Raw genomic sequence first — 27,714 nt, forward strand, 5'->3', positions numbered from 1 at the left:
TATTTAAATAATTATTTTTTATTGTTTATTTAATTTAATTGTTTTTATTTATGTACGTGACTGAAGAACATATATCATCACTTATTATGCACAAATAAAAAAGAGATGAATAAAATAAAATACAATAAAATAAATAACACAAGGATTCCACTTTTATTTGATTGGCAAATATTTCACATCATTTTAATGTTTTTTTTTGTATCTGCAATGAACAGAAGTTTAAACCTCGACATTTAACAGGATGATTTGCTGACAGTTTGCAGTGGCTGCATTTGAGAGGAGGAAAAAGAAAGGAGGAGGAAATATGAGGAGGATGAGAGAAAGAGGAGAGGAGGAGTAGGAATGAAGGAGAAGTAGAGGAGTAGAAGTCTTTATTCTTGACATATTACAACTTTATTCTCCAAATGCCATAGCGTACACCTTTATTATCAACATATAACGACTTTATTCCCAAAATTACAGAGTGTGCGTCTTTATTCTTAAAATATTACGACTTTATTTTCGAAATGCCACAGCGCAAACTTCTTTATTCTCAAAATATTACAAATTTATTCTCAAAATTATGGAAGCCCATTCCCGCCCATTTTTTTATTATTATTAAGTAACTGCTATAAAAAAAAACTGCTATCTCAATGTTTTGAGATACTAAGTCATTATTTTGAGATAGTAAGTCATTATTTTGAGATACTATCTCAATATTTTGAGTAAACTGTACAGAGACAGAGTGAGACTAAGACGCAAAAGGAATACTATTAATTAATGAATACTATCAAATAAACTGCTCAATATCTCAATATTTTGAGATACTAAGTCATTGTTTTGAGATACTCAAAACAATGATATAGTATCTCGAAATAATAAATTACTATTTAAAATATTGAAAGTCGTAATATTATGAGAATAAAGTCGTAATAGTTCGAGGACAAATACGACTCATGACTCATGGTTCAAAAACACAGTGGTGGAGAGTTTTTCAAGTTTGTTAGCTTTGATTACTAGGACACCGTTTTATTAAACACACTAAAAAATCTTTATTAGTTAACTAGCATTAATTAATCTCAGTTAATTATATTAGTAGAGTGTTAAATTGGAGTTAAGCAGAGGGCAGCAGTAGTATCGATATTGGTTAATCTATATTAGTAGACTGTTGAGGTTAGCTTTGTAGCAGACTATGTGCAGCATTTCGAGAACTAAGTCGTAATATTATGAGAATAAAGTCGTAATAGTTCGACTTTATTCTCATACATGACCACTGTTTTTATTTAAGAGGCTCTAAAACGCGGTGGTAAAAAGTATGAGTTACCTTCCTAGCTTGGATTACTAGGACGCCGTTTTATGAACACACTGAAACCCCTTAAATTAGGTAATTAGCGTTAGTTAAACTATATTTAGGGGAAGCAGTAATATCGATATTAGTTAATCTATATTGGTAGAGTGTGAAATTAGAGTTTATTAGTAGTAGTAGTAGTAATATCGCGACCACCAGCGCCGGAAAAGTGAAACAGCAGGCAGGAGGGAGACGCACAAAATGGAGGCGGCCGTTTAACTTTCTGTTTCTTTTTCGATTCTCGACGCTTCTCAGGAGCGGAGCGAGGCGGCGGGCAGCGCGGGCAGGGGGCTGGTAGCCGGCGTGCGGCTCCGGGGGACTGATATCCAGCTGTTGGGGGGGATATCTGAGCTGCAGTGAGAGTTACAGAGTTAAATACTAATAATAAGTGTGATAAACTGCGAGCTGCGCGGTGTAACGTTAGCCGTTAGCCTGGTAGGCTAACTGTAGGTGTTAGCTTAGCTTAGCTTAGCTTAGCCTAGCTGTTTGGAGAAGGTTCTTCCTGGTTGCACAACCAGCCCAACTATACAGCCCTCAGGCCATCCAACCAGTTTATTCAGTTACAGCCCTGCTCACAAAATACAGCCTTTACCCCGCTGGAGACCACCATGTTCACCTTCGGATAAGCGCTGTGAGGAGTTAAAGCTTCAGTTCTGGGGTTTGAGTCGAAGCTGAAGACGCCTGGAAGGAGAGAAATGTAGTTTAAGGAAGGAAAAGCAGCAAGACGAGAACAAACACCAGATGCCTCGCCTTCATGGAGAATGACGCTACGCTAGCTAAAGAAGGTGACTTGACTCCAGTTTCACACTCCTAAACTACTTCCAGCGCTGATCCAACTCCAGATATCCCTCTTATAGACTTAGATTATCGATTAATAATGTAGTTAAACAAGTCGAAGTTGTGTCTATTTCGTGATTTCATCAAATCTAATCTAATCTGATCTGCGTTAACTATGTTAACTTGTGGTGGAACTCCATGCTGCGTGTTTATGGGTTCCTCACTGTAACGTTACAGTCCTCAATCCTCAATCCCGAAGCTGGAAAACCAGCTAACCCAGTATCCAGACCAGTTTGTATATATTTATCCAGTCAGGTTCCACGTTAGAAGTTAGCTTAGCTTGTTCACCAAGACGATTACAGTAAATATAAGTATACATGGATATGTCTCAAAAAAAAAAAAAAGCTAGGTAATTAGCTAAATAGAGTAGTTATGTCCTTGACACATAGCAGCAGCCAACTAAAGCTAGCTAGCTCTGTGTGCGTGAGTTGTCAAACTATTTACTATTTAGTTATTTAATTAGAGCTAGCTTAGTTAAATAGTTAACCTAATTAACTAGTTAGTTTACATAATAAGTGCCAAAATTAAACTATATACTACCTGTCTGCGTGTTTCCTTCCTTGGTAACTAATTACATTATTCCGAATATGAAACGTTGTCTAAGTTACTGTAACTCTGTAAATAGCTAGCTACGTTAGCTAGCTAACTAGCTAGCTATGTTTTTATCTAGGGCTGCACGATATATCCTTTTAGCATCGATATTGCATCAATATAATGTACACATTAGCAATAATGCACTGTTTGGATAAAACACTGAAATAATTGTTTTAATTTAAATGTATTTTTATTGTTTTAAAACATTTTGGATTGCAGATTGATACGATTGCCATAGCGTACGTCTTTATTCTCAAAATATCACGACTTTATTCTCGAAATGCCACAGCATACACATCTTTGTTCTCGAAATATTACAACTTTATTCTCGAATTGTATTTTTTTCTAAATATTATGACTTTATTCTCCAAATAAATACGACTTTATTCTTGAAATGCCTTAGCGTACATATTTTTTTCCCAACAATTATTAAGATTTTACTTTCAAAATATTATGATTTTGTTCTCTTTACTTTATTTTATTAACTTTTATGTTTATAGCTATTATAACAGTAGGATCTAACAACGCTAGTGTAGGTTACAACACTGCTACCTAGTGGACCAGAATTAAACACAACAAAATTAACCACTGGCTCACACCTAACTTTATGTGTAAACTATAAATTAAATGTAGCTAGCTGTGATATTAATATTGTGATATAGTGCAATATCAGTATTTTCCAAAACCCCTAGTTTTTACTTGTACAAGTTCTCTGTAATGCTATTATACTAACACAAAGTCTCAGTTGAGATTTCAGTATCAAAGTTGTACTAGTACTAATATCAGCTCTGTATATTTGTAAAGCCATCATGTATTTCATCTATTTCAATTGATTTGCATGGAATTTTTATCTTTTGTACTCTCTTTTTATAATGACTATATTTTAGTAAAAACTAAACTTACAGATGTATATACTATATTTTTAGAAGTAGAATTTGTAATTTCTGCTTTCTTCACTTTAATTCCTCATAGTAAAAAGTTCAGGTCCTCTTATCTATGAAACTGTCTAGTACAGATGCTTATTCAGGATATCGGATATGTCTTTTTTGCATATGTGCAGTTTCAGATCTTCATAATTCAATTCAGTTTTGACTAGCAATAAAAATATTATTGATATCCAAACTACTGGTAATCTGAATATTGTGTTTGCCTTCTGGGGCATATTTCCAAAGGCTTCCTAATAAAAAAGTGAAATAATAGTCTTATGATAAACTATTAGATCAATACAACATATATTAAGCTTTTTATTTTCTTATATGATGGTAAGCCATCATTTGAGTAGATAATTATCTTGGAATAATACACAGTTTTATGTATATTAGGCTTAACTGAACGATACTGATGGACAAAAAGGAATTGGGTCATCTGTAGAAGCATTACAAGATGATTCGTAATGTATTAGCTCTTTTAAAATGAGATTATTTTAAAATCTTTTGATAATAAACATAGTGTTTTATATCCTTTTCTTGATTTATGTTCTAGGTCTTCTTGAGCCTGTACTTCCAGGCTCAGTAACCTTTGACAGCAGTATTTTAGCGCCTCTACGGAACAACTACTTGTATGAGGAGTCCAATGAGTGTTTTACTTACAGTTCAGCGTATTTGATCAATAGTGCAAAACTTCAAGAACGGGTAAATATACTTACATACATTTTTATGAATTTATTTATCCTTTAATCTTTAGCAGTTTTTTGTAAATGTTGCTGTTGCTGCACTGATGTCCTCCTTTGTATGTTGACAGTATTCTGCTTTCCGAGCTGAGAAACAGAAAAATGGCTACTCTAAAGGGGAACTGGAAGAGTCTTTTGGCTTCTTGTTATTTGATGAGAAATCCAGGGTACGTATCTGCAACACTGCAATACTGAACTCCATTGTGCAGCTGTCTGTAAATCCAGTGTTATCAGTATATTTCCTCCTGACAGCCTGTTCCTCTTTGTTTAAAGGCAAATACACTTGCGGATAATGGATTAATGGTGGGACAAGGGACATGCACCATTCTCGGAGATTCCTCAAAGGGTAATTATTACCACAGCTGTGGTAGCTCTATCGCAGGATGGTGTGTGTGTGTGATTGTTTGTTCTACTCTGTTGTGTTTTACTTCAACCAAAGAATAATAAACGTCTATTTTCTGGTCTATTTTCATACATCAGATTATAAGGCACATTAAGCAACACTAGTAAAGAACAGGGATCTCGCCATATTTTGTTTTCAGCAGTTTCAGCAGGTCTAGCCACTGGATAGTGGTATCTATTTGGGTGAGAAAAGCGCATCCATTTATTTACAGTAAGCTTAGATTTCCAGATTTCCCCTATGGTTGGGTGCAGCAGCAGCAGCATTAGCATTAGCGGTTAAGCCGTGGTTAGTGCTAGTAAATGCCGCCTGACAGTGCTACACTGAGGAACCCTGAGTGTTCCAGTAAGCCAGTGCAATATTAGCTACCAAGCTCTTGTAGCTTGTTTTAACACAGTAAATACTCAGACTATAATCTGATATATTTGCCTCTGAATGGTAAAATAGCTAGTGCTTAGCACAGTTAGCCACATAAAAAAATATATGGCTGCCATTTTTCAAGATGGCCGTTTTGTTCCCTGAATAAGATTTGGATAAACTTTGAATTATCTTGGTGTCTATATATAAGTTTCTGAGTATTTGAAATTCAATTCTGCATTCAGACATTCTAACTTGTGTAATGTTATGAAGATTTAAGCCAATTATTTGTCTAAATAGTGTTTTTTGGAAACCCTAAACTTCGTGTTAAGTTTCTTTGGGCTTATAACTTGCAGATAAGTATGGCTCTGGAGTAGAGCTCCGTTACCTGTCCTGTTGAAGTACATCAATTTTGGTGATTGTTGGGACACATAAACTCTATGGCTTGAGCTTGTGTAAAAATGCATGGGACTGAATGGGAGGAATAAGGGATGAGTGTGGAACAGGATGGCTGTGGATCCTAGCTTGGGAACCTTGGGAACCTGCCCTAATGGAGAGAAAAATTAAATTTGCTGTCGGCAAAAGGAAGATTTGGGATTTTGTATGGAACCAAATGAATGGGAGTCAATAGGAGAAACAAGGGATGGAAATAAAACGAAAGCAAAATTCTGATCCAGGGCCTGAATGGAGATAATGCATCTGAAACTGTGTGAATCAGTCAAGCAGAGGTACAGTAGATGGACTTGCACTTTTGCTCCTCATCCATTCTTAAAAAAAAAAAAAAAATTAAATTAAAGTGCATCCAAACAACAGTTTGTATACAAACACATATTTAATATTTCACCACCATAATGCACAATCTGGAGTTGAAATCTTATTAAAATCTTAAAAATTGAGGCACTATTGAGATCCACATAATACAAATAATATTGGATTTTTTTGCGCACCAACTAATTTGACATGCCACATTACACATAATTTAATGCCCAGATCATCACAATATGTGTAGCCATTAAAAATCTACACTGAAAACCTTTATTTCTTATTTAATATCTTGCCGTTCTGCATGGCTAATGTGCTTTTCTGATAATATTTCTAATAATCATTTATAAATGCCATTTATAAATGGTTGTATTACAAAAAGAAGATTCTTCTAGAATATAGAAGATGCTTTTTAACCATAAACTGCTCACTGCTTTAGTGTGTTACACACGTATAATAATTTTATACCATCATTTATATCATGTACCATACTTTTGTTTCTTTTTTTCTAATGTGAAACTGAAAGCCCCCATGCTTTTTAATTTCAGTGTTGGGCTTTAGTTTCAGTTTCTTTACCACAGTTGCTACACATTGATCAGCATACATGTTAGACACGTAAACACTTAAATTCATGTTTATAAAACTAGATGTAATCGATTAAACGTATTTAGAGGCTATTTAAAGACAGTCTCACACGTCTGACACGTCCGACATGTATATATTTATGTATGTTTATGTGTAGTACTCTCTCAGCTCAAGTGGACTAACATAATAACACGTCTGGCACCTTCTTCTGGCAAGCCTCACTGAGAATTACTGACAATGATCTACAGGCTGTAAATAGAAGCCGACAGTAGCTAGAAATAGCCAAATATACACAGAGTTAACACAGAAATACAAGTTTAAATATGCTCTTACCATATGATCTGTCCAGGCCAGGCACTCCTCTGGTTTTGAAAGTGAAAGTGTGGATGTACAGCTTTATATCCTGCATTAGGGCTGAGAAACAGAAACAGAAAGCTCAAAGTGCTTATGGAACAAATGGAGCAAGAGTACGTGACTTAGAGCATGAAAAATAATAATTAAATTGACAAATATGAACTGTACAGAGTGCTGCAAGTCCAGCTAACTCCTCTGTGATCACTGTTTGAGAAAGGGACATTTAGAAAACACAGAGAGAGCTTAAAACTTAGTTAAAAATGACATTTTGATTGCTTTTTTCGGTAGAGATTAAACATTAGACATAGTGAGGAAACAAAAAGCCTTCAACCAGCTGCCTCAGATATGCAGGACTTAAAATGATCAAATGATTAAATGATCAACTCATGATTTCCACTGGTATCAGGGCAGGAGGAGGGTAAGTGAAAAAACGCACAAAGAAGCTAGAACTAAAGTAGGGCTATTAAAACAGAGCGTTAACAAAACACTAAGTATATAAAAAAAATATGGTAAAAATATAATTTTACAATATTTTCACAATGTAGTAGTAACAAATATGGAGTTAAACTTAGTGTCAAAATAACCTTAACCAAAAAACATTATCCTTAGAAATAAAATCAGTAAAATCAGGTATTAAAATTTCAGTTTAGAACAGTTTAAAAATGATAGATAAGCCAACTTTTAGCTAAATAAAATAATTCAGGTACTACATTTTAAGTAAAAAAGACATGTATCAAATAAATATCCAGGGATTAAAAAATTCAGGTCCTTAAAATTCAGGTTGTAAAAATTTAGGTAAATAAATTTTAGGTTGTTAAAATTTAGATTGTAACAAATTCAGGTCAATTACAAAAACATCTAAATATTCAAAGGTAACACCAGATTTCACACACTTTATTTTCAAGTATCATGTTTTTTGGTGCAGGTTCTGGTGATACTGTTTTATCTCCATAGACAGATCTCTAAAAAATACTATTTAAATACGTTCTCATACTAAGTACAGTGATTTTAGTTCAAAATATAGTGCAATTCATCATCCAGTTAAACTTAACGAAATTTAAACTTATGTATGTTCCCTGTTGTGATGTACAATTTGGTCAGTACAGTTTTGTTTAAACACTGTACATTTTAATGCTTTATCAGTTTTTACAGTATACTTTAAAATGTTAATTCCATTCATTAACATGTCTAACTCAGTTAATTGTGATTGCTGTGTTAAATTAGATAAATGAAAGACACCATAACAAAAACACCATAACATACAGTGTAAGAGTAAGAGTCTGTGTACAGTGTAAAGTGTATAGAAGGCAAACACAAGCCTGGTGGATTCTGGCCTGACTTTTTCCATGAAAAAGCGCTCTGAGAACTAGGAGGAAATAAGAGGAATCAGAGTCGAAGGGGTGGGTTGGGTTTCCTTCCCCCTCCCTGCATCTATTTCTCTCTCTGTGAGGAACATTGTGTGCTGAAGCCCAGCAGCAGTATCAGGGTCTGCCTGCTCGAATGTTTTGTGCTTCCTTTTCTTTTTCTTGTTGAAACTGTGAAGAATCATTAAAAATTATACATTAGATTAGTAGTAATAATGTGCTTGTTATAGTAATTATATCTCGACACTATGAGTGTTTGTTTCAGTGGCAGTTTTATTAGGTATACTGATTTTTTTTTTCTCTCTCTCTCTGAGCATGCTCTGTGTTTATAGGCCAGGTCTCTTTCTTACAAGCCTGTTGTGTGCTGCTTCACCCCTAACAATGTGGAGAAACTGGTTTTTCCTTAAGTTTATCTCTGTTTACGTTGGTTGGCGACATGTTAGGGCTTGAAAATGCTGAAAGTTTGATGCTGTTGGTTAGAGGTGGTTAGAAATATGCCCAATTCTGGCTATAGCTTACACAGCTCTGGAAAAAAATTAGAAACCGCTTAAAAATGATGAGTTTCTTTGATTTTACCAAATTGAAAACCTCTGGAATATAATCGAGAGGAAGATGGATGATCACAAGCCATCAAACCACCAAACTGAACTGCTTGTATTTATTTTTGCACCAGGAGTAAAGCACCATAAAGTTATCCAAAAGCAGTGTGTAAGACTGGTGGAAGAGAAGAACATGATGCCAAGATGCATGAAAAAAACTGTGATTAAAAAACAGGGTTATTTCTTGCATTATTTGAACTCTGAAAACTGTCATTCTCTAAATGACAATAATTTTATTTTAATTATTTGAAATTTGGGAGAAATGTTGTTTGTAGTTTATAGAATAAAACAACAATGTTCATTTTACTCAAACATAAACCTATAAAATCAAAATCAGAGAAACTGATTCAGAAACTGAAGTGGCTTCTTCATTTTTTCCAGAGCTGTAGTTTATAGTTTATGTATCAAACTATAGAGACATTTCTACTCACTAAAAAGTGACACAACAGTGTAAGTGTGTTTTGTGTGGAAAAAAAGTCCTTTTGTTGATTGTAAAAGGGAAAAACGTATTTTTCATTCTAATAAAACATTTGACTTATATTTTTGAACCAGGTGTATATATTTCGAAGTACTCTGACTGCCTTGACCTGAAACGCTGGTATGATGGCAAGACCGGCTACATTGTCCTCCTAAAGTTGACAAAGGTGAGAACCTGAATTAAATTGAGTTTATATAATTTAATGTCAGGGTTTTTAGGCACCTTTCAGGTAATTAAAGAGATGTTATCAGTATCAGTATTTGGTATTTACAGATGATTGAAAATCTAGCATCAGTATTAGTTTCGGAAGCATTGTATTAGTGCATCCCTAATAACAATTTTACTTAAAAAAAAAAAATACATATAGGTGCATCTCAAAAAAAATTAATATCATTAAAATGTTACTTTACTTTATTATTTGATTATTATACCTTACAGCCAATACAAATCCTAAAATCTCTGTGTCTCAGAAAATTAGAATATAATATAAAAGACCAATCGGTACTTTTGGCAGTGTGCCAAAATCCTGCTGGAAAATGAAATTCACATTTCTATAAAAAGAGATCTGGTGATCAGGACATTCTAAAATTAATGTTAAATGATGTTTTTAGGGTCGAGTTAAAGAGGTGACGGAAAACTACACCCAGAACTTCACGCCTCCAACCGCTGGCTTCGACTGCCATGTGTCCGACCAGCTCGGAGCAGTGTGCGCCACCACCAGCTCTTTCCTGGCTTTCGAGCGGACTCAGGTGACTTACACCTCATTGGTTATGCATTTCAACTTTTTAACTTCTGAAACATTAAATCCTGTTTATACATGACCCAGCTTGGCATATTAAAAAGCTCATTGCTCAGCGTTTCAGATTACTGCATGTGTATTAAGGAATGTGTGCCCAGCTGAAGTTAATGTTTATTTTTTCAGTATTATTTGTATGAGCTGCTGGATGGAGGAAATAAGCCTGAGCCGTGTCCGAGGCACGTGTGCCCATTCGCTGTCGTGGCCTTTTCTTATGGAAAGACTTCCACCTCACTACAGCTGAAAGAGAAAAGGTCAGCAGTATAAATTCAACTTTTTATAGAAAATCCATAGCTTGTAGTTTGTAGGCCTATAGCTACAGTTCATAAGCCTTTAACTACATGCTATCTTTGTCAAGTAGGAGGCTTGTTACAGGTAATTACACAGTAATTACCGTATTTTTAGAGGCGCATGAGATTATAAGGCACATTTTGTACAACACTAGTAAGGAACATGGATGTCGCCATTGTAAAGCCAAGCTAAGTTAAGTGAACAAAACTGTAAATCTTTAAACAGAAAACAGTCAAACAAGCTCTGGATGTTAATCAACACAGACTTCTCTTCTAAAAACTGTTTATTTAGGTAAGTAAAGTGCTTCCATTTATTTTTTTTTATAGTAAGCTAAGATTTCCATATTTCCATTAAGGCTAGGTGCAGCAGCATAAGCATTAGCAGCTAACAACTAGCGCTATACTAAGGAACCCTGAGGAGAACTAAACTAAAACACTGATGATTTTTGGGAAAATAAAGCATTTTAAGTGTGCCTTATAGTGCAAAAAATAATTTATTACTTTTTTTTATAGAGTATTGGAGTACTTTTACTGAAGTCTGAGTCTCTTAGTACTTTTAAACATGTCTGCTCCTTTGCCTACATACTCTATAAACTATACAAACTTGACATTTTGTACAGTTTAACCCCATAACCCAGCCCTGAAAATATGAATGTAAACACAGCCTTGATACTGAGACTTCTCTTTTTTGTTTTCCTTCCACAGTCAAGAAAAAACATGTAAGTATTTCTCTAATAATCTTTCAGTAATTTTTTATTAAAGACTTTTTTACAATGGTTGTTACTGCACATTTATTTGTAAAATATGACATTAATACTATGTAAAATCAGTGAAAAGTTTAGACAGTTTATGTACTAGGGCAATTTAAATCTAAGGCTTCTTTAAATTGAAGTTGTCTATAAATAGACCATTTCATGTATTTGCATTTAATGCAAACCTTTAATTACAGCATTTCATTACCAACCATGGAGTGGCCAACTCAAGATCGAGTCTGTTGTATACAATGTTGGGTTGCAGTCCATCCATGGAGCCACGTTCCCCGCAAATCTGTGAGTGAGGCTGTCTCAAATGAATTATGTTGCCATAAATAATCCAGTTAAATGGTTGAAAGTTTAGATTATGATGTTCTGACCGTTCTTGTGTTTGTTCCCAGTTCTAAAACAGTTAAAGTTGACCACGCTATTGGAGTCTCTGAGCTGAGGAAGACGTTACCCCAATCAATTTTTGAAACTTCTTTTCTCGGTGAAGGTGTGTTTTAAAGTTAATTCGATTTATTTGTAGCTTTTAGACAGAACACATAGAACTCTGGAAAAATGAAGAGAGCGCTTCAGTTTCTGAATCAGTTTCTCAATTCCAAATAAAAATATTGTCATTTAGAGCATTTATTTGCAGAAAATAAGAAATGGCTGAAAAAAAACAAAACAGATTCAGAGCTTTCAGACCTCAAACAATGCAAAGAAAACAAGTTCATATTCATAAAGTTTTAAGAGTTCAGAAATAATCAATATTTGGTGGAATAATCCTGGTTGGTTTTTAATCAGTTTTTTTTTCATGCATCTTGGCATCATGTTCTCCTCCACCAGTCTTACACACTGCTTTTGGATAACTTTATGCTGCTTTACTCCTGGTGCAAAAATTCAAGCAGTTCAGTTTGGTGGTTTGATGGCTTGTGATCATCCATCTTCCTCTTGATTATATTCCAGAGGTTTTTAATTTGGCAAAATCAAAGAAACTCATAATTTTTAAGTGGTCTCTTATTTTTTTTTCTAGAGCTTTATATATAGATTGTTCTTCCCACTGCATTGTGTGTTTTATCGTAATTCTTTAATTACATTTTCTTTCTTTCTAGTCTCTCTGGACAGCAGATGTTTCAGACTGTATGATGTCGTCTCCTTGGAAGAAAAGAGCGATCTGTCTCTTTTAACTCAGGAGTTGAAGGAGAAAGATTTGGTAAGTGTGGAGTGCAGTGGTTTGTTTTTGGATTAGGGAAGTATTGAGCTTGAATTTATGAATATGCAATTCCTCATACTCATTTCCTTTTTTACACACAGGCCCTTGTTGTATGTTTAGATGATGGTGGTTTCCTTATAATATTGCATTCGTCGCATTTCTTGTCTTACGAAGGTAAAGATATCACTCCAGTATTATTCAGAATAAAGTTTACATGTTAGATAAATATTTATATTTTTAACGCTTTACCTTGAACAGTAAAATATGGGAAATGTTTATATTGTAGGTGTTGGAACTGATAAGGCCTCTGGTCTTCAAGGCCTGTTCATTTTCCCTGACTCCAGAACAGTACCAAGAGGTGAGGAACTTTCTCTGGATTGTCACTCGTTTCATTGCAAACTTCAGCAGTCTTTGAATCAAAGTTATCAGAAGTATCTCCATTCATTACTCTGTAGGTAGAAGTATATTGTAGATAGTAGTGTTTATTAAAATACTTCTGTAGAAGTTGAAAATGTATCAACTCAAGCTTTTTACTCTTTAAGTAAGTGGTTTCAAAACTACTTAAAGTATAAAAGTAAAAGTAATGTAAGGGGGAAAATGCCAATAAGGCTAAAAGTCATAACGACTATAATATTAAAATATAAAAATGTTAATGTTGATAGTATTATTTAGGATGCACTAGCTCAGGGGTGTCCAAACCTTTTTTTGTTGGGGGCCAGACGGAGAAATATATTTGAAGTCACGGGCCACAGACTCTGTAATAAAACAAAAAATGAAATATACCACTTTAAATAATACTTTTTTCCTGATTATTTCATTTACACACCATTTTACTTGACTTACTATCTTTATCTTTGACAGTGTTGTGTAAACTAAGATTTTTAAAATTGATGTTTAATTTCATGATGTCTCTTAATATTAAACTCCTTAATTACGGCAACTTTTAGACTCTTTGGCCCGTTTTTCTGCGCTAGAAATGCGCACCCTCTCCGCTTTTAGACTCTTTGGCCCGTTTTTCTGCGCTAGAAATGCGCACCCTCTCCGCTTTTAGACTCTTTGGCCTGTTTTTCTGCGCTAGAAATGCGCACCCTCTCCGCTTTTAGACTCTTTGGCCCGTTTTTCTGCGCTAGAAATGCGCACTCTCTCCACTTTTAGACTCTTTGGTCCGTTTCTGACACCTAGCGTTCAAACTTTGAATCTCACATTATAAAAACCTGCTTAACAGCGGGCCAACTTTCATTCGATTTCTAAAATACCTTGCGGGCCGCTCCAAAAAAGGAAACGGGCTGCAAATGGCCCGCGGGCCGTAGTTTGGACACCCCTGCACTAGGCTGTTCCCTGTTTCAGCTTCATGTATGCTTTATTGTAAATTAATGTATTTTAGTAGAATGTAAATATATTAAAGCTAAAGCTTAGTTGAACTGGAGTTTGTCTGAAGTTATCTTGAGCCTCTGCATGGATCTTCTTCATACTAGGCTACAAATAGGGAGTTGGAATGGAATATGTGTATACTTCTCTACACCCAATCACAATCAGATTCACTCTATCTGGATGGAGAGATTTATCTGCATAGGTTTATTTTTAAATGATGAGAAGCTGTAATTAAAGGAGCTGAAATAGAATAGGAGTAATGAGTAGAAAATTCAGATAATTGTGTGAAATAACAATAATTACTCCAGGAAAGTATAGATATAATCAGAATCAGATTTCTGAGAAACTAAAGTAACAAAATATTTGTTTTTCTATTTGTGTAGAAACCAAGAGGCCACACAGCAAGCCTAAGATTTCAGCAGAGGTTCTCCGGGTCCTCCCAGCATTGAATTACGCTGAATCAGAAATGGAGAAGTGTCCTTCGAGTCAGCAGGGAGAGCCCCTCGGCACAGTGGAGAAGCATCTGCAGAACTTTGCTACGCTAATTTTACCTGGACTGTCAAGCAGCCCTGCTCGGGAAGCCAGTATGTTTCCAGACCAGTACGATGTACCTGATGGTTTCCCATTGATTGCCCCAAAATGGACAGAAGGTGCTGGGGCATGCTTAAAGAAGTACTTGAACAATCCATGCGGCTTTGTGATTCCGGTAGCGAGGGCTGTGGAGCTCCTCGTTCCTGAAAAACAGCAGCGCAGTGATGACGATCACGATGACGATGTCTATTATTATATATCTTCACCTGAGGAGGCTCCTCAAACACCTGCTGGCGTGGCTGTGGCTGAGGAAGGGGATGTGGCGGAGGAAGCTGCTGTGAGTGGAAGTAATAACGAGGAAGTGAAAACCACCACAGTCGTCAAAGAGCAAACTGAGAATCAGAAAGAAGTGCCTGCAGATGTGCCTCACTCTGCTTTGCAAGAAGAGGATGGCACACCTGGTACAGTGGTGGTTGTGGTATCTTCTGAAAACCCTTTAAACAGGACAGATTCCTCACCTACGTCGAGGGAATTGCTTGAACAAAGTGTTGAAATGGTTGCAGACAGTGAAAAAACACCTGAGAATGTCTCAGCTAATGATGCTAATGAACACAGTGGAGATACAGTGGAGTCTCCACAAGAAATATCAAAAGAAACTCCACTTCAAACCACAAGTGAACCTTTAACAGAAGAGAAAAGTGATGTCTCGAGTGATGTGGTGGCAGCTAAAGTGGATGGAGCCAATCCACATCCTGAAGTAGAAGCTGAGATGCTTGATGATGATATTTCTGGGAGTATACCTGTTGTGGACAAGGACGTTCCAAAAGAAGCAGATCTTCCGATGTCTGTTTCAGCTTCTACTCCGTCAGAAAAACAGATTGAAGAATTGGTTGTAGAAAGTGAAAAAGTAGAACCGCTAACAAACAGCACTAATGTTTTACCTCATAAAAAGCGCAACACGAAACATTTACAGGGATACCGCAGAAGGAAAAGGAAGGGTCTGAAACGGAGTCTTAAGCAAATGGACGAAGCATCAGCTGGACCTGATCACAACACTACTACTAATACTACGCCTGGACAGAGCAGTAGTAGTGAATTAGTGGTTGATTCCTCACACAGCGATCCGCTGAGAAAAGACTGGCGTTCTCTCCCAAGGCGTAAGAAGCTCTGGAGTCCTGATGATGGTAAAAAGCGGGCATTGAGGTCCATTGTCAAGAGCAGTGAAACCAGTGAGACCTCAGTGGAGAAAAGTAAAAGTCCCACCATTACAGAGCCGCCGAGTATCACAGAAAGCAGTGTGTCCAGCACACCGAAACGAAAAATGGAAGGCTTTAACATGAGAGAACGATACGGGCTCAAGACCATAATCACAGACTGTGGTTTTGTCTTTGTTCCCCATGGATCTGAAGTTGCAGAAGCAGACATAAAGACGTCTCAAGATTTAAAAGAAAGCAAAGACTCTTCCTTGGTCTCTACTACCAGTCCTGTAAAGGATAAACCAGAGAAAAATGACTCACCGATCATACCTTTTCCATTACAGCTGGATAAGGACGATCAACATTCGCCCCTAACACACATACTACAAAACCTTCCCATCAACACAGCAGCTACAGCTCCATCTTCCCAACAAATTTATGAGAAAGATTCCAGATCTGTTCAGAAAAATACAGAACAGTCACCGACTCCGGAGCCCAAAAAAAGCGTCTACAAGGCAATTTCCATCAGTAAACTAAAGACTGTGCTCAAAAGAGCAAGACAGACTAAATCTCAGGAAAAATCAGAATCGGATAACACAGAGCCTGAACTGAAAAAGGACAAGCCGAGCACAGATGTGGACTTGAACAAATCTGAGAGTGGAAAGTTGAGTCCTCTGAAAGAAGTGAATAAACTGACTGCTAATGAGCCGAGCAAAACTACACCGTCCAAAAAAGTCCTTGTGTCTTGGAGAGAGCTTAAGAGCCCGCCGTCTCACGAAAAGCTGAAGCCGAAAGAAAATGGTATGAAATGTTTGTTTGTTTGTATATTTTTTGTTGTTTTTTAGCCTTGCACTCGTCGCCTTAAGTGGTCTAAAGTGCTAACAATATGATTGGGAGATTGCTAGGTCTCAAATCCTGTTTATGTAGCTTTTGCTATCAGCTGCCGGAGCCCCGAGAGAGCACAATTGGCCTTGCTCTCTTGCTGCTCTGGGTGGGTACAGTAGATGGCGCTCTTTCGTCTTTCCATCACTCTGAGGGTGATGTGGATCAGCACGAGGCTGATGTATCTGTGAGCTGATGTATCAAAAGAGAGTCGCTGCACTTTCCTTCGAGCATTAGCGCTGTGATGCTACTCGGCACTCGTTCAAAAATAGTGTGTCGGAGGAGGCGTGTGCTAGTCTTAACCGTCCTTGTGTTGTGGCATCACTAGTGATGAGGGATATATAGTTGAGCAGGAGCTAAATGGGTGGGTTGATTGGCCTATAGATAAATTGGGAGAAAAATGGGAGAAAAATTTGAAATAAAATTATAGCAAATCTGTATGTGATCAAGAAGCTTTGAGGATATGATGTGATGTTACTCGTCTGGATACTTGTTATTTGTTATTTGCTTGTGTTTTTAGCTTCTGTTTGTCCTGCTAACCCTACTAAAAATCATTAAATTAAAAGAAAAAAACTAGTTTAACCGTTATAATTACATTTCTGCTCATCACATTGTAATAATATGTTTTTAATAATGTGTTTAGTACATTTTCAGTAGGGAGAGCACCAGGCTATTGCAGCTTGTCTGTCTCCTTTTGCTGCTTGCTTGCTTTTTTTTTTTTTTTTTTGCTGTGTGCATGTTTGTGCATGCGTATAAAATATGCTGCTTTGGTTTCATGCCCGTTCTTCCTTGCTGCTTTTTCATGCTCTGTTGTCTCTGTGTTTTGTTCTTTTTCTCACAGGATGCATCATGTTTGGCCCTTCTGCCCCAAATGAACTAGTTAAACAAGCTGGCCCACAGCCCGTTTCTGCACTTACTGGGAACAGGGTGGTAGGAAAAGCTGTTAGCTCTGAGAGCAAAAGCAGTAAAGCGGCACTGGCCACCAGCCCACCCCTGCATTCTGATGCTCTTAATCTTCTGGCTGATTTGGCCCTCAGTGCGAATAGTGAGAAAATGCTGCCTAATCCAGCAAAAGCCAGAAAGAAGAGCCATGCTGGAGCCAAGACGAGTAACTCGCCGGAGTCGGTCCTTCACGCTCTGTTGCGAGGCTCTTCTGCCAAATTAAAATTACCCCCCCAGTCCCCTTTTCCAGAGAGTCTTTTAGTACCGGGGGAACTGCTGTTGGAAATATCAAAAGAGCATTCTTACTCACAGCCCACCTCTCTGCTATCAGGTTCATCAGGAGCGCCCCCCCAGTTTCGCCCTCCTGCTGGATCTGTTGGCTCTCTTCTCTCCTTGGACCCTAAGCTCCACCTGAAGTTACCACATCACAGTAGTGGCACAATCTATGAGGAGAGAGGAGGAAAAAATGGATGGAGACACCGGGCATCCTTAGATGTTCCCCACCCATCCTCCAGAGTACAAAGGCCGAGGTCGTTCCACCACCGGCACGTCATTGAAAAAGATGGCCTGCTGCAAGTTGCGAGACTTTGGAAAGAAAAGTATGACTGTAGATTTGACAGCAGGTTCACGAATGACGCTCTGGAGAAAAGCGTGACGAGAGCGCTGCATGGGTATGTGGTCTTTTTTTTTATTTTTTTTATCCGTTATAAAATATTTTAATGTTCTCACCATAATATTATTGAAGGAGTGATGACTTAGTTTAATAGTCTACTTTAATTAATTTAGAAAAAAAGCTAAAACGTTTCTCATGTACATGTAGTAGTTTTCTATTTCTATAAACAAATAGGATAATAAAATACCATATTTTTCACACTATAAGGTGCACCGGATTATAAAGCGCATTATGCAAACCCCATGTTAGAAACAGGGATGTCACCATGTTTTCCTTCTAATTTAGCAGGTCCCACAGCGGGTGGGTGGTTGGGTTACTAAAAGCTAAGCTAAGTAAACAAAACTCGATAAAAAAAAAAAAAAAAAAAAACTTACTTTTAAAGTCAAACAAGCACTGAATGTTAATCTATCTATGGAGCATTAGCATTAGCCGCTAGCGGTTAGCATCTAATGCCACTCACATTACTTTTTCGATAACTGGGACAGCTCTAGCAGGGCAGAAATTTAATGAAATGTTTATACCACTGTTTTCTATGAAGTTTTCCTGATTGTATGCTAAGTTTCATTCAAACGTTAGGATGCTGTTTTTTTTCCACATACTCTTGGCCATGAGGTGCATGTTGGGAAACTAAAAGCTGTAGATACAGACTTAACAAAACAGAAGACATGTCTGCGTTTGTGTAGCTTTTATTTATCACAAATTGAAACACAATGCAAGTCAGAAAGTAATCAAGCTGGTTATTTCCTGCACTTTCTTTATCTTCTCAGCAAATGGGATTTCGGCATTGAAGACACCTTTGAGCAGGTCCATCTCATCTTCCATATGTGGATAGGTCTTTTCTACAGCAAGCGCACCTCAAGGTTCTTTCACTTTGACCAGAACTGTGCACCTCTAGAGAAAAAAGACCCTCCACATGTTCCCAACACTATCAGTCCAATTCAGGCTGCTTCAAAACAGCCTGGCGTTCATTTGAGTTCCAAAGAGGACAAAGACGATTCATTGCGTCCTGCAGCAGATATTCTGGATCTGTCAGTCAAAACGTCTGGGCCTTCCAGTAACTGCACTGTAACACAAGGAAACAGTAAGGAGAGACCTGCAACCAGTTCTGACACAAAAACAAGTCTGGTAAACACAACAGAAAGTAAAAAGCCCAGTACCACGGACAGTTCACACCAGGCTCCTAATGTTCCTACAAAATTACCTGCTGTGGTAAGTATTTAAGTATTTAGAGTAATGTAAAGTTCTACAAATCTGTTTTTTGTCTACCAGAAATATGGTGTTGTGTACAACCTGTAGGTGTCATATTTATTTTTCCTCTAAATTTAAAGCAGTAGTATATCTTTAAAAAAATTGTATCATTGACCTTCAGTATCTAATATACACAGGGTTTGTACGGTCATGAAAAACCTGGAAAAGTCAGGAATTAAAAAAAAAATAGCAATTTTCCGACCTCGATAAGTTTTGAAAAATAAAAATACCCAGAAAGTTTTGAAAACGTCATGAAAATTTGGTCTAAAAATGTTGTTTTTTTTTTTAGTTTATCAATAGAGAAAATCTATTTTGAGCTAACAAATAAATCTGATCAGAATTAATTCAGTAATTTAGCTCTACACAATGCACAATGTGTTTCAACATTTCATCTGACTCGTTTCAGACCGACTATAAACTATTTTAATTATAATTTTAGTTGATCGTTTTGTTTTACTGAATCGTCATGAAAATTTGCATTGACAAGTCATGAAAAAAACGTGAATGAACCCTAAATACAGTACTAGCCAAAGGTTTGGACATATTTCTTCTCATTATTTGTTTTCTTTTTAATTTTAAGTTTTTACCCTTGTAAATTTAATATTGAAGACTATATTAAAGCTATACAGGAACACCTTTAAGTGTTAAACAATCCACAATTTGTTTTATACATTTAATACCACTGATAAAAATTATAAGCTTCAAGCATAAGGATGGAAACCACTTGGATGAGAAACAAATTTAATGGCTTGATGGCTCTCTGAACCTACAAACCAGTACAACCAGTGAACTAGCGACCGGGTGATGGGCACCTGAGGCTTACTGATGCAGTCTGTGTTGCTCCCACCTCACAAATTACAGGACATAGAGGATCTGCCCCTGAGGTCTTTGTGCCAGATATCACATAATGCCTTCAAAGTTCTTGAGGAGTCCATTCCTTAGTCCATTCCTTAATAATAATGATCTATCTTGCTTGTATTAGAAGTCTTAAGATATTTGCTATGTACTCAGATCAGCATATTGTAGCATACTATGAAATAATAGACATAATTTCTCCTAATAAAATATCCTGCATAGATTAATATAACTATTTGTATCTATTTCAGGATGACAGACCAGCTGTAAAGCCTGCAAAAGACAGTTTGGTTATGGATGTTGATGAAAGTGATGGAGAGAACGACGCCTCCACTGAAACCCCTTACACAAAACTCTTGGAGAAGAACAGTGCATACAGTAATCTGTGTGAACAGGCATCAAATATGCACATAGAAGACTTGAAATCATTGAAAGGGCAGATGAATGCACCTGTGTGCAACGAGCAAAAAGTGCCAGAGGCCCTTAATATGACCCAAACTTCTATGAAAGTGGCTCCGTGCATAGTCCCAACCTTTGATCCAAGATCTCTCACTGTATTCCACCAGGTACTTCTGCCTATTGGGCCTGTGATTCTCTTAAAAACGTTTGATCCAGCTCCTGAGAGAAAAATCATACTGGGTCCACAGAGTATAAAGGACAATACTGGAGCAGTTACGGTGCCTGCATTAAGGCCCAAAGAGGTTGTGTCTAAAGCTCAAGGTGGAGCAGCACTTCAGACCCTGGAAAACAATAATCCTTCCAGGTCTGTGGTTTCTGATGGATCTAATGTTAAAAAGAATGCACAAACTAAAGTCATATCAGTGCTTGATGGCAAAGATAAAACATCTGTGGACACTGACAAAAATAGTCCACGAGACAAAGAAAGATCTGAGCCTGATATCAAAGAAAACACGCCCATGTCTGTGGAACTTGTGGAAATTGACCAAAAACCTGTGCTTGATGTCACAAAGGACATACCTGTGGATGAGAGTTTAGTTAAGGCAAAGGATGAGATCACACCTACGAGAGATGGAGATGAGCATGCACAGAATGATGGGAATGATGCGACTGCGGATGCACATACTGTTCAGACCACAGACAAAGAAATGCAGATGCCTGAGGTCAAAGATCCAACCTCAAAACCAGATGCTGGAGAAGATGTTTCAATGCATGACCCAAAACTAGATGCTAGAAAAGATGTTTCAATGCATGACGAGAAAAACGTAAATGTACGTGAAACAAACAATAAGGAAAAACAGGCTGAAGTTATACCTGTGGACGAGTCCAGTGTCGGCAAAATTGCAGATGTGCAAGACGTAATCGATAATACTGAGGTTGGAGATGGCTTGCCTGAAAGTTTGCAGAACGTAGATGATGAAGGAAAAACAGAAAAAGAAAAAGAAGACGAAGAAGAAGAGATAAGACCTAAGCCTGATGTCGTTGATCGCACTTCTGTGGATGAGGGTCATGATGATGACCAAAAAAAAAGCATGGAAGTTGAAATGAATGAAATGGTTCAAGAAGATGCCGCCAAAAATGACCTCAACGTCTTGGAGGAAAATGAGAAAATCGATAAAGTTGCGTCTGACAAGATAAAAGAAAGTCATGAATGTGAGAAAACTGAAGAAGAACAACATGGAACAGCATGTGATGACCATGCAAACAGCGAACTTGACTCAGATGTTCATGTCTCAGAGTCTCGTGTGTCTACATCAGAAAAAGACTGCACAGATTGTGTGGATATGGAAATCTCTGATGGGAAGGATTCAGAGGATGAGAGTCAAGTTGAGGAACTTGATGAAAAGGTCGATTCTAGCAGTGTAAAGCTTCAGGAAAGAGAAACGAGAGCTGAGACGTCGGTGGTGGACAATAATGATGATAAGCACACTGACGATTGTAATGTTCAAGAAGAGTCTACAAAGATGGCGGATAATTTATCTGCAGAGAATCAGAGCTTGAAGAAAGACCACAGTGACACTAGCATCCAAGCAGAAAGTAAAAGTGAAGGCGTAGTGCTCGATCAGTCACCTCAGGTTCAGAATAAGGCTCCCGAAATCAGCCCGACTAAATCTGAAAGTGTCTACAGCGAGATTTCCCCTAGATCTACACCCACAAGCCCAGAATCGGGAGAGATAATCGAGTCTAGTGATGTTGACTCAACCAAAGCAGCTGATGAGGATGATGATAATGATGATAATCTAACCATTTCAAATACAAGTGTTGCACAAGTGCAGGAAGCTGATTCAAGCAAAGAAATTGAATCCAAGGGTATCCTAAAAGACGAAAATTACGAGAAGAGGCAGCACAGTTCTGACAGTGGCGAGGTGTCACCAGCTTCTCTGGAAATAGATACCGAGAATGAGATCAACAGCAGAAGCTGCACCCCTACTCAGGACGAACTGCCTTACAGTCTCGGGGGAGAGGATGATTTAAGGATTCAGAGAGTTCTACAACTGCTAGACTTCCACACGCCTGCAAACAGTAGCCCTACAGCCTGTACAGGTATTGAATCTGACGGGTCGGTGTGTTCTACTTCAAGTTCAGGTACAGGAACGCACAATTCCAGCTCCCCCGGAAGCTCAGACAGGGCGCAATCATTCTCTGAAGGTACGCCTCGGTCTACTACTAAGCAGGACACTGAAGAAAAAGTGCCTGATCGTAGTAAGGCATTTGTCAGTGATGCCCACCATGTGCCCAAGAAGGGTCAACTTCATTTTCATCAAGTTAAAGAACTCGAGGAAGCCAATTCTCCAGCGAGAGGGAGTTTAAAGATTTCTAAAGATATCCAGCTTCAAAAAGACCAATCTGACCTTTGGTCCAAGCAACACGAAGCAGAGTCATGGATGCGTGGGTCTAGCTTCAGCACAGATGAACCGTATAATCTCAGGGAACCCTACGCATGTGATGAGGATCCAGAGGCTCCTCTTGCACAATTCAGAAACAGTACTTCTATTCATAGAGAACTTGCACAAAAGCCAAGAGAGGCTACAGAGAGTGATTCAGACATTCCTGACTGGGTACACGACTTTCACTATGCAGCGTCCACATCCACTGTGGCAAAGCCAAACAAAAGAGCTTTTCCTTTCAGACATCAAGACGACGATTCGGATTCATCCGGATCTAGTGACGACTCAGATGTTTGTTACAGAACAAAGAAGCGTAAGAAAGCTTCCTCTAAAGAAAAGTGGGATGAAGCTTCAACGTACAGCATAAATAAGACCATTTCCAGTGGTGTAGATCGAACTAAAACCTTAAGGACGGTCACCTGTAGCCCGTATCATCAGAAAAGAGACAGCAAACAGTCTTTTGACTGGCACAGATACTTCAGGAGGGAAGGAATATTTGATGCAGGAGAGAAGAACCATACGTTTGTCCAGAATCCACCATCTTCGATTGTCACAGTGCTCGACAAGGAAGGAAATCGAGTCATATATGAAAATGCTTCCTCTTCAAAGCGATCATCAGGTGCAACAGGTGGAAGGCTAAATACAGACAACACCCAGTCTGTAATGGAACAAGAGTATCTCGTCTTCTCTGAGAACATGAACCAAATGGTAAAATCCTGCAAGGCTTCTTCTTCCAGAGAAAAGTCGCACCACAGATCGTCCCTCAACCCAGCTGAGAATCTCATGACCATTCAGTTTTCGAGACTCGACGAGCAGGAGAGCTCCAGTCAGTTTGACGGCATGTGGCCGAGTCTTACGAATTTTAAGATAAACGTGGACATGTCTGAAAGGAAAGGTTCGAGAGAGACGGGCAGTTACGGTAAACCCCTGCACCTCCAGAGCCTTTTTTGTGAAAGCAGCAGTGAGGCGTCCTGCTCCAAAATATCAGACATATCAAAAGAGTGCGCCAAGTCCTACAGCAGCATGATGAACGATGTTTGTACCAAAAAGAAACTTCCTCATCAGAAAGGAAAGATGCAAAGAAAGTGGGATTCGGAGAGCACTCCCGTCAGCAAGCAGCCGGCATTCTGCGGCCGAATCAAAAAGGCCATGTTCGACCATCTGCATGACAACCTGAACTCGATTGTGAGGCAGTCGTGCAAGATTAAGTACAAGTTCTTCATCCTCGTTACATCAGACGATCCATTTTTTAAGGAGACAAAGGTAGGAAAACATGAGAAACTGGATTTACACTGCAAAACATTTTAGAAATTATGTGAAAATTAGCTTATAATTATGTGAAAAGCACATATTTTCTTAGTAGGATTTTTTTTAACATAAGCAAATTTTAAAAACCTTGAAGTTAAACCTAAATCAAGTAAAAATCCCTGATTTTATATCTTAAATCTGGACTCAATATTCAGAATAACCTGACTGGTGACTTTTTTTGCACTTTTCTAATTAATTCTTAGCTCGACTGGTTAAGGACATTGTTCTTAAAATAAGCACTTTTAATGCTTAACATAAGATATATATATATATATATTAATGCAGTGTACTGGATATTTTATTATAGTGTGATCATTAAAATGTGCTGACTGGTTTATATTGTTCTGATCTTCAGGACTTGCTGGAAGCAGAGGGACACACGGCTGTTGAGCCTTATGAGTTCGACATTGATGACAACGAGCAAACTCCTCTTATTATCATAATACGAAATGAGGACATTGCTGAGCACATATGTGAAGTAAGTCACTTTTTGCATTTGTTATAACACAGGTAGATTACAGCTCCCAGTGTTATCAAACCAAACTGAACTGCTTGAATTTTTGCACCAGGAGTAAAGCAGCATAAAGTTATCCAAAAGCAGTGTGTAAGACTGGTGGAGGAGGAGAACATGATGCCAAGATGCATGAAATTAAAACTGTGATTAAAAAACAGGGTTATTCGACCAAATATTGATTATATCTGAACTCTTAAAACTTCATGAATATGAACTTGTTTTCTTTGCATTATTTAAGATCTAAAAGCTCTGCATCTTTTTTGTTATTTCAACCATTTCTTATTTTTTGTAAATAAATGCTCTAAATGTGGGAGAAATGTTGTCTGTAGTTTATAGAATAAAACAACAATGTTCATTTTACTCAAACATAAACCTATAAATAGCAAAATCAGAGAAACTGATTCAGAAACTGAAGTGCTCTCTTAATTTTATACAGAGCTGTATACATATAAATATATATATATAGTGTTGGTGCTTCATTACTCCATGTGGTGGCACTATAAGCAAATGACTAGGGTAAACCTATGGTGAAGAATATTGGTTGTGAAATAAAATTCTGTGAAAGTGAACCAATAAATCTATTCTTATATCAATTCCTGGTATTTACTAATTTAGGAGTATTTAATCCTCTTTAGCAACACATACAGAAAAGTATCATATTTAGAATTAGGGCTGAAACTAACGATTATTTTTATTACAATAAAATTAGATAAATTGGATAAAAGTAAATGATGTAATGAAGAAGTAACTTTAGAAAGTCAAATTTAAGGAGGAGTCTTGGAGAGTTTAGAGCACCTATACATTTTCACCTATAAGTTTTAATAAAAATATTGATATTTGATATTTTTTCAGGTCCCACATTTGCTTGATCTGAAAAAGTCTTCGAGAGTCCTGTTTGCAGGGATTGACCAGCCGGACGATGTTGTGAACCTCACACATCAAGAACTCTTCGCTAAAGGAGGCTTTGTTGTAGTTGATGAAACCGCTTTCGACACCCTGAGTTTAGGTAGTGTTTTTTTTACTCATAAATATATAGTTTTCTCTTTTCTTTCATTGCTTGAATTCTGAAACTGTATTTAATGCTAATTCTGCTTTTTTTCTGAAATGTATAAATAGAGCACATGAAAAAGGTCATGGGCATTATGGAGGAACTGGATAAAAAAGGGAAGTGGAAATGGTTTCTGCACTACAGGGACAGCCGCAAGCTTCGGGAAAATGCAAGGTGCGGATGCAAACTTTCATATATATATATATATATATTTTTTTTTTTTTTTCCCTTCAATATACTGTATATATAACCAAAATACATTTGTCCAACACAAGCAAAATTGTATGAAGTACTAAAAAAACAGACTTAAGTAAAAGTACTATAGTAGCGCTTTTTCATTGCACTTTTTTTAAACAATTTGCAATATTACTACTCAAGTACTGAAAATAAATATACAAATATTGTGTTTTGTAGTTTTCCCTCTGCAAAAGATGTTATAGTAAGAGTAAAGTGTTATAAACACATCAGTCATTCTTTAACGCATTATTGGCCCGATTTCCCGCAGATGCAGTCCTGAGGCACAGATGAAAAAGCATTTCATGGACTGCTGTCAGGAAGCTGGGATTGTGGAGGTCCTGCCCTATCACGAGTGTGATGTCATTTCACGAGACAGGCCGGACTACCTTCGCTGTCTGGTTCGTCTCCAGATCCAGAATGCCTCTGCGCGGTTCCCTGTGTTCATTACAGGTAAAAATCTTGCTTTATTTTTTTGTTTGTTTAATGCATGTTTTAAGCTTCACAAAATATACAGTGTTTTTCGTACTATAAGATGCTATTAAAATTCTTTAATTTCCTAAAAATAGTCCTTTGTAAGTACATTCTAAGTATATTTGACTGTAGTCTGCATGTTTACCATGTTAAAACAAGCCCTGGCATACCGGCTAGCTGTTAGCCGCTAATGGTGCTGCACCAAGCCTTAGTGGAAATCTGGAAATCTAAGCTTACTGTGAATAAACAACAGCGCTTTACTCACCCAAATAAACAGTTTTTACAAGAGAACTCTGTGTAGATTAACATCCAGTGCTTGTTGGAATATTTTTAAACTTAAAAAAATAAATTGAATCATGGCAGTCTTAAATTTTTAGCAATGTCTTTCTTTGTCATGAAACTAACATATGCAGACCAGTAGAGGGCGACTCCGCTGTCTTCTGTTATTAAATTAAGCTGTAAATATGTTATTAAGCTGCAAATCACAGAGACAACTGAAACAAAAAAATATATAAAAATATCCTTAATTGTGTCTACCAAGATTAACAATATAGCGGACAATTTGGGCTTAATTTCTAATAAACTGAAGGGAAAGTTTCCATCTTTTTTTTTTTATCGGGTGGCTTAATAAGCTGCTGTTTTATGTTTGATATTAATGTGCTTATTGTTTGGTTTCTTTTTCAGATACACAAACAGAGTCTTTTGGGAAAAATGGAATTTTAACAATGAATATTTACACGCTGTCACGGATTCTTTCAAACGACACATGTTCCGTTTCTTAATGCTAACTGTAAATGACATTTAGGCATTGTTTTCTATAATACGGTAACTTGCCATTGGGCGAGTGCCTCTTGTTAATAGTATAAGTTATTATGCTGTGAATATGCTAAACCTGTAGAAGTATAAACATGTAAAGAGTCTCATATGTTTCAGTTTTAAATACTGTAAAAAACAAAAAGAAATGCCAATGGTATTTTAGTGTATTCTTTGTTTTCTTTCATATGGTTTTATAAATCATATTGACAATTCTAATTTTAATAAAAACACTTTGTTTGGTACTAGTGTGTTTTTTGTGGTGGGTTTCTTTTTATTTTTTTTGAGTGGACCTAAATATTTGTATTTAATAAAATGTTTTTTGTTTTACTGAATTGACCAAATGGCTGTAGTTGCATAATAGTATATACTGTTACTGCCAGAACTGAAGCTTTTCTTTAAATTTAGAAGAGGAGT

At 37.2% G+C, this 27,714-nt stretch overlaps 1 protein-coding gene across 2 annotated transcripts; it reads left to right on the forward strand.

The window, feature by feature from the left end:
• Positions 1-1,231: 1,231 nt before the first annotated feature.
• Positions 1,232-27,542, forward strand: tasor2 (transcription activation suppressor family member 2). 2 transcript variants are annotated; one of them, XM_022670598.2, is made up of 22 exons: positions 1,232-2,112; positions 4,241-4,389; positions 4,499-4,594; positions 4,701-4,773; positions 9,401-9,492; positions 9,938-10,075; positions 10,249-10,376; positions 11,118-11,131; positions 11,362-11,461; positions 11,566-11,660; positions 12,262-12,362; positions 12,464-12,536; positions 12,649-12,720; positions 14,117-16,261; positions 17,184-17,955; positions 18,725-19,166; positions 20,312-24,169; positions 24,570-24,692; positions 25,581-25,734; positions 25,845-25,950; positions 26,282-26,463; positions 27,169-27,542. In XM_022670598.2, exons 1-22 carry the CDS (start codon positions 2,082-2,084, stop codon positions 27,264-27,266), a joined length of 9,042 nt encoding a protein of 3,013 aa, XP_022526319.2. In that variant the 5' UTR covers positions 1,232-2,081; the 3' UTR covers positions 27,267-27,542. The 2 variants fall into 2 exon arrangements, with proteins under 2 accessions (XP_022526319.2, XP_049342165.1); XM_049486208.1 differs by having other exon boundaries at positions 1,233-2,112; positions 4,350-4,389.
• The last annotated feature ends 172 nt before the right edge of the window (positions 27,543-27,714 follow it).

Source organism: Astyanax mexicanus, chromosome 12 (assembly GCF_023375975.1).
Source record: "Astyanax mexicanus isolate ESR-SI-001 chromosome 12, AstMex3_surface, whole genome shotgun sequence".
NCBI classification, from domain to species: domain Eukaryota; kingdom Metazoa; phylum Chordata; class Actinopteri; order Characiformes; family Acestrorhamphidae; genus Astyanax; species Astyanax mexicanus.

Bases quoted from the DNA above. Each gene is read 5' to 3' on its own strand.
- tasor2 (XM_022670598.2), top strand. From the start codon at position 2,082: ATGGAGAATGACGCTACGCTAGCTAAAGAAG. The intron at 9,493-9,937 runs GTGAGAACCTGA...TGATGTTTTTAG, and splicing joins TCCTCCTAAAGTTGACAAAG to GGTCGAGTTAAAGAGGTGAC. The intron at 26,464-27,168 runs GTAAAAATCTTG...TTTCTTTTTCAG, and splicing joins GTTCCCTGTGTTCATTACAG to ATACACAAACAGAGTCTTTT.